At 65.7% G+C, this 6,690-nt stretch overlaps 1 protein-coding gene across 6 annotated transcripts in view; it reads left to right on the forward strand.

Annotated features, from left to right (window-relative positions):
• The window catches only part of CARD11 (caspase recruitment domain family member 11), a 145,797-nt gene that overhangs the window by 120,036 nt on the left and 19,071 nt on the right, over window positions 1-6,690 (forward strand). For all 6 annotated transcript variants that reach the window (XM_053893737.1, XM_019422509.2, XM_019422513.2 and 3 more), the window contains 3 exons: window positions 642-774; window positions 1,355-1,556; window positions 1,956-2,082. In XM_053893737.1, the coding sequence (XP_053749712.1) occupies window positions 642-774; window positions 1,355-1,556; window positions 1,956-2,082 (462 nt within the window). The remainder of the gene's footprint in view (window positions 1-641; window positions 775-1,354; window positions 1,557-1,955; window positions 2,083-6,690) is intronic.

Below are 6,690 nucleotides of genomic sequence, written 5' to 3' on the forward strand. Positions count from 1 at the left end.
ATGCCCCGGTTTCCCCCACCCTGCCTCCACCCGTCAGCAGCTCAGGCTGCCAGCAGATACGGTGAAGGATTAGCCCCTCTCCCTGACTGGAGACCATCAGGAGCCATCAAGTGTTAAAGGGAGGTTAGCACCTAACAGAGGCTGGGTGATGAGAAGAAGTGAAGGAGTTTGGGAAGGGGGGAGCTGGAATTCTGGGCAGCCGTCCAAGGCATTCTGCAGCGTCAGGACAAATTCTCTTTGCAGAGAGGCCTTTGTTATCAGCCCGGAGCCGGCTTTGCGCCTTCCCCCCCTCCGCCTCCCAGTGCCGCGGCCCAGTGGGGCTGGGCGTCTCCCCCCCCCCCCCCCCAGTTCTCCAGCCCCAGCCCCGCTGAGTTGGGAAGAGGGGTTTCCACACTGGGTCCAGACTCTGCCTTTCGGGCCCCACCCCCGGCCCACAGGCCTCCGAGGGGTAGATGGGATGGTGAGACCCGGGGTGGCCCCGACATGAGAATACGGAGACCAGTTCACAAGCCGGAGGCAGGGGGATTGCTCTGTGGAAGAACGTTCCGTGCAGCGCCTTGTGCAGGCGTCCTGGCCCAGCTGGAGAATTTCTGGGAGGGAGGCCGGGAGGAGCGTCCTGACGTGCGCTGGCTCCTTTGCAGACGACAGTCACGAGCACTGCTCCTACGGCCCCTCGTCCGTCCACTCCTCTTCCTCCTCCCACCAGTCCGAGGGCCTGGACGCCTACGACCTCGAGCAAGTCAACCTCATGTTTAGGAAGTTCTCTCTAGAAAGGTACCGGGAAGGTCAGGGGGAGGGGGAGCGGGAGTTGGCGGTAGGGGCGGCGGGTAAAGGCCACTCACCCGCTAGAGTCCCCAGAAAGGGCCCATCCACTTCCCCTGTGTTCTAGAACCAGAGTCCAGGAACCCTAGTGTCCTAGAGCCAGAAACCACTCCCCCCAAGCCCCCCCCCCATCGGGGCCAGCGACGAAGGGGCTTCCCCGGGGCCACACGGCGCGGGAGAGGCCAGGGAGCAACACTCTGAGCCCCCCAGGTCCCTGCCCCACCTGAGACACAGGCAGCCCGCTGGGCTGGTGTTCCAGAAGGAGAAGAGCGGGCCACTGCCCTCGTCAGCCCGGCCCCTCCCTGCAGGTGGCCCGTGCATGTGCGACCTCAGGTGGCTCAGTAAGGTCTATGTGGCCACTGCAGCAGTCGGTCGGGGGTCAGCTCCGCTCCCCGCGTGCCCTCCCAGCAGGAGCTGGCTGCACTCCCTCACCTCAGCTCCCTGCCACCTGCCACGGGAGCCTGCCCTCCGGCTGGGCCAAGTACACGTGTCCCGACCGCCGCGCTCTCACCAGTTTCTTTCCCCGTCGCAGACCCTTCCGGCCGTCGGTCACGTCGGTGGGGCACGTGCGGGGCTCCGGGCCCTCCACGCAGCACGCCATGCTGAACGGCGACAGCCTCGCCTCACAGCTCACCCTGCTCGGGGGCAACGCCCGGGGGAGCTTCATCCACGCGGTCAAGCCGGGCTCCCCAGCCGAGAAGGCGGGCCTCCACGAGGGCCACCAGCTGCTGGGGGTGAGGGACCAGGGGGCAGTGGCCGCACAGCCGGGGTGCCCGTGACCTTCCCCGCTTCTGCTGCACGGGTGCTGACCGAGGGCACCCCCACGCCCGAGCTGGGCGGGGGGGATCCGGAGGGCGGCAGGGCCAGGGCCCCTCGTCCGGTGTCGGCCCCGGGCCCCTCCTGTCGGAAAGCCCTCACTCGTTGTTTCTGGAGCCCGTGCGCACACGCTTGCACACACATGCCCGCACGCGGGGAGGCACACGAGCTTAAGCGGGGTGCTGCCTTTGCTCCGAGCGACGCCGGGCCGGTCGCTGTTTGGGGAGGGGTGCTTCGGCCTCCCCGTGGGGCAGCCTCCCCCCTGCAGCTCTGCCCGCCCACGGAGCCGAGGAGAACAGCGTGTCTTTGACGTCTAGCTGGAAGGCTACATCAAAGGGGAGAGGCAGAGCGTCCCCTTGGAAACGTGCACGAAGGAGGAGGTGCACTGGACCATCCAGAGGTGCAGTGGCCCCGTCACACTGCACTACAAAGTCAACCAGGAAGGTAAGGCCGCGGGACTCCCCCCGCGCTCGGCCACGCCGGCGGGACGCCAGACGCGGTGGGTCCCGGAGGGGCGCCCTCCACTTGCTCACCTTTTCGGGGGGAGGAGCCCGCCGTCCCGGCCCCATCAGGGGCAGCAGGCAGGGAAGGGCGACGCATGTGAGCGCCGGTGAGCACACACCTGTCCCGCCACACCTGGCTGCAGGTGGCGAGCCGGGCCACTCGCAACGCACACTGCCGGGCTGGGCGGGAGAGGTGGGGCAGGGGTGGGGCGGCCCTCCCTGCCCGGCCTGGCTCACCCCTCTCCCTGCTCACGTCCCGGTCCCCGACGCGGGCAGGGACTCCGGGCCGGCCGCTCTGGCACCAGCAGGTCCACGGAGCCACAGCTTGGGCCACGCCTTCAGCCCCGTGGTCGTGGCTCCTGGACGCCTCCAGAAGGCCTCCCCCGCTTCTGGCCCCAGCGGCGCCTTCGTTGAGGCTCCCCTTTCGCGGCCTCGACTCCTGGGCAGTGAGCGCTAGGCTCTTCCGTTTCCCAAAGTCTGAGTCGCCTGCCCCACCTCCAGTTTTCTCCCCGCGTGATGATCTCTGCAGCTGGATCTTATTGTCAAGCACTGGGGCTCATGAATGTTTCAACAGAGCGTAAATAGCCACTTTCTAGCCGCTCCCCGCTGCCGCCTGCTAGCCCGCTCTCCTTCCCGGCATGCCCAGTCTGCTGGGCGGCGGAAGGTAATGATGCTCTGTCCGCGCACACGGGGCCCAGCCTCCCCTGCCTCCCCCTCCCTCCCTCTTCTCCCCTCCTCCTCCTCCCCCCTCTTCCTTTTCCTCCTCCCCCTCCTCCCTTCTTCCTCCCCCTCCTCTCCTTCCTCCCCTTCCTCCTCCCCCTCCTCCCCTTCCTCCTCCTCCTCCCCTTCCTCCTCCCTCTCCTCCCTTCTTCCTCCCCCTCCTCTCCTTCCTCCCCTTCCTCCTCCTCCCCCTTCCTCCTCCTCCTCCCCTTCCTCCTCCTCCTCCCCCTCCTCCTCCCCTCTCCTCCCCCTCCTCCTCCCCTCTCCTCCCCCTCCTCCTCCCCTCTCCTCCCCTTCCTCCTCCCCTCTCCTCCCCTTCCTCCTCCCCTCTCCTCCCCTTCCTCCTCCCCTCTCCTCCCCTTCCTCCTCCCCCTCCTCCCCTTCCTCCTCCCCCTCCTCCCCTTCCTCCTCCCCCCTCCTCCCCTTCCTCCTCCCCCTCCTCCCCTTCCTCCTCCCCCTCTCCTCCCCCCCTCTCCTCCCCCTCCTCCTCCCCCTCTTCCTCCCCCTCCTCCTCCCCTTCCTCCTCCCCTCTCCTGCCCTCCTCCTCCCCCTCTCCTCCCCCTCCTCCTCCCCCTCCTCCCCTCCTCCCCCTCCTCCTCCCCCTCCTCCCCTCCTCCCCCCTCCTCCTCCCCTTCCTCCTCCTCCTCTTCTCCCCACTCTTCCCTCCCCTCCTCCTCCCTCCTCTTCCTCCTCTTTCTCCGTCCCCTTCCTTCTCCCCCTTTCCTTCCTCCTCCTCCTCCTCCTCCCCCCCTTCTTCCTCCTTCTCCCCTTTTTCCTCCTCCTCCTCTTCTCCCCGCTCCTCCCTCCCCTCCTCCTCCCTCCCCTTCCTCCTCTTCCTCCTCTTCCCCGTCCCCTTTCTTCTCCCCCCTTTCCTTCCTCCTCCCCCTCCTCCCCCCTCCCCCCTCCCCCTCCTTCTCCCCTCCTCCCCCCTCCTTCTCCCCCTCCTCCCCCCTCCTCCTCCCCCTCCTCTCCTTCCTCCCCTTCCTCCTCCCCCTCCTCCCTTCTTCCTCCTCCTCCTCCCCTTCCTCCTCCCCCTCCTCCCTTCCTCCCCTTCCTTCTCTCCCTCCTCTCCCTCCTCCCCTTCCTCCTCCCCTCTCCTCCCCTTCCTCCTCCCCTCTCCTCCCCTTCCTCCTCCCCTCTCCTCCCCTTCCTCCTCCCCTCTCCTCCCCTTCCTCCTCCCCTCTCCTCCCCTTCCTCCTCCCCTACTCTCCTGCCCTTCCTCCTCTCCCTCTCCTCCCCCTCCTCCTCCCCCTCCTCCTCCCCCTCCTCCTCCCCCTCCTCCTCCCCTCTCCTCCTCCCCTCTCCTCCCCTTCCTCCTCCCCTCTCCTGACCCTCCTCCTCCCCCTCCTCCCCCCTCCTCCTCCCCCTCCTCCCCCCTCCTCCTCCCCCTCCTCCCCCCTCCTCCTCCCCCTCCTCCCCTTCCTCCTCCTCCTCTTCTCCCCACTCCTCCCTCCTCTTCCTCCTCTTTCTCCGTCCCCTTCCTTCTCCCCCTTTCCTTCCTCCTCCTCCTCCTCCCCTTCTTCCTCCTCCTCCCCTTTTTCCTCCTCCTCCTCTTCTCCCCGCTCCTCCCTCCCCTCCTCCTCCCTCCCCTTCCACCTCTTCCTCCTTTTCCTCCTCTTCCCCGTCCCCTTCCTTCTCCGTCTTTCCTTCCTCCTCCCCCCTCCCCCCTCCCCCTCCTTCTCCCCTACTCCCCCCTCCTTCTCCCCCTCCTTCTCCCCCTCCTCCCCCCTCCTTCTCCCCCTCCTCCCCCCTCCTTCTCCCCCTCCTCCCCCCTCCTTCTCCCCCTCCTCCCCCCTCCTTCTCCCCCTCCTCCCTGCTCCTTCTCCCCCTCCTCCCCGCTCCTTCTCCTTCCCCCTTTTCTCCCCCCTCCCCCTCTTCTCTCCTATCCCATTTTCCCCCTCCCTCCCTCACTCTTCTCCTTCCTCTTCCCCCTCTCTCTCTTCTCCCCTCCCTTCCTCCCTCTTCTCTCCCCTCTCCTCCTCTCTCCTCCATCCTCCCTCCCTCCCTTCTCCCTCCCCTTCCTCCTCCCCCCTCCTCTTCCCCTTCTACTCTGCCCTCCCCTTCTTTCTCCCCCCTCCTCCCTCCTCTTCCTCCTCCCCCTCATCCTCCTCCTCCTCGTCCTCCTCACAGGAGCAGGCTCCTCCCCTCTTCCCAGCCTGGTTTCCTAGCCCGGCAGAAAGTCTCCAGGCAGCACGCTGGCCAGCAGTGCCCCCCAGAGGTGTAGTCCTGTGGTCCAAATTCAGTGCAGGGAAGGTCCCGCCTCTCAGGGTCCCATTTGTAGGGCCTTTCTTCGAGGGGGCAGAGAGCTCAGCCAGCGATGGGCCTTAACCCCCCAGGGGCATGGGAAGGACCCGACCAGGGATCCCCCATTTCTCCCTGAACGTTGATCAGACAGCCCCCTTGGTTCAGGCCTCCCTGGTGCGTGTGGCGTGGACGTCCCGGGCCTGACTGTTAGGGCGGTTTTAGCTTCCACTGTGTCGTGCGGCTCCGTGCGTGTGGGGCTGAGTGGCGGTTTAGGTTCGGGATTTATGTTACAGGCGTTCGGTCTGCTGCACTTACTGTGTTTGTAGCGTATGCCCTGCGTCCTCCAACGGGATTTGTAAAAACTTACGCTGAAGGACCATGACGTCGAGTAAGGCAAAACGACAGGTGCCATGGCCCAGCCGTGTGCCAACACCTCTGGGCAGTGTCCACGAAAGTTAAATGTGTGGATGACCAAGGACCCAGTAGTCCCAGCTCTGGGAGTGGAGCCAGGGGGAGACGAGGGCACGGGCCACCAGAGGTCCGCGGGAGAGCGTTCGCGGCAGAGCGAGCCCTCAGAGCCGAAACCTTCAGACGGCACAGATGCGCCCGCCAGAGAAGGGACACCGGGCGGAGGCGCCACGTGGCAGTGTCGCGACGAGGGTCACAGACACGAGGCCGAGCTGCGGAAGCCAGACGCGGAAGTCACGGCCTGTGCCTCCGTTTCCGTGAGCCAGGCACAGCTCGGCCCCGGTGACGGCAGGCGGGATGGCGGTCCCCGGAGACGGGTGTTGACCAGGGGGCCGCGAGAGCTCATCAGGCACAGCGCTTAAGAAGGATGAGGTTTGCTGTGTGTGGTCCTGCCAGAGTCAAAGCAAAAAACCACCATGGTGGTGGGGCAGGTGTAGCAGCTATAGCAGAGACCCCGGACTCGTTCACACTGGTGGAGACCCCGGATTCGTTCCCTCTAGAAGACCCCCCACCACCACCACCACCCGATTGCTTCGTTGTAGCGGAGACACTAGATCTGTTCGCTGTAGTGGAGATTGCAGATCCGTTCGTTGTGGCAGAAACCTCCGATGAGTTCACTCTATAGGAGACCCTGGATCCGTGCGCGGTAGCGGAGAACCCGGATGCGTTCTCTGTAGCAGAGATCCCGGATCCGTTCGCGGTAGCAGAGATCGGGGATCCATTTGCTATAACGGAGACCCCGGATACATTCGCATTAGCGGAGAACCCGGATTCGCTCGCGGTAGCGGAAATCCCGGATCCATTTGCTGTAACGGAGACCCCGGATTCGTTCCCTCTAGAAGACCCCCCCCCCACCACCACCCGATTGCTTCGTTGTAGCGGAGACTCTAGATCTGTTCGCTGTAGTGGAGATTGCAGATCCGTTCGTTGTAGCAGAAACCTCCGATTAGTTCACTCTATAGGAGACCCTGGATCCGTGCGCGGTAGCAGAGACCCCGGATACATTCGCGTTAGCGGAGAACCCGGATTCGCTCGCGGTAGCGGAGATCCCGGATCCATTTGCTGTAACGGAGACCCCGGATACGTTCGCTCTAGTAGACACCCCCCTCCCCCACCC

This window comes from Panthera pardus, unplaced genomic scaffold (genome assembly GCF_024362965.1).
Source record: "Panthera pardus isolate Hobbes unplaced genomic scaffold, ASM2436296v1 HiC_scaffold_4, whole genome shotgun sequence".
Classification (NCBI taxonomy): Eukaryota; Metazoa; Chordata; class Mammalia; order Carnivora; family Felidae; genus Panthera; species Panthera pardus.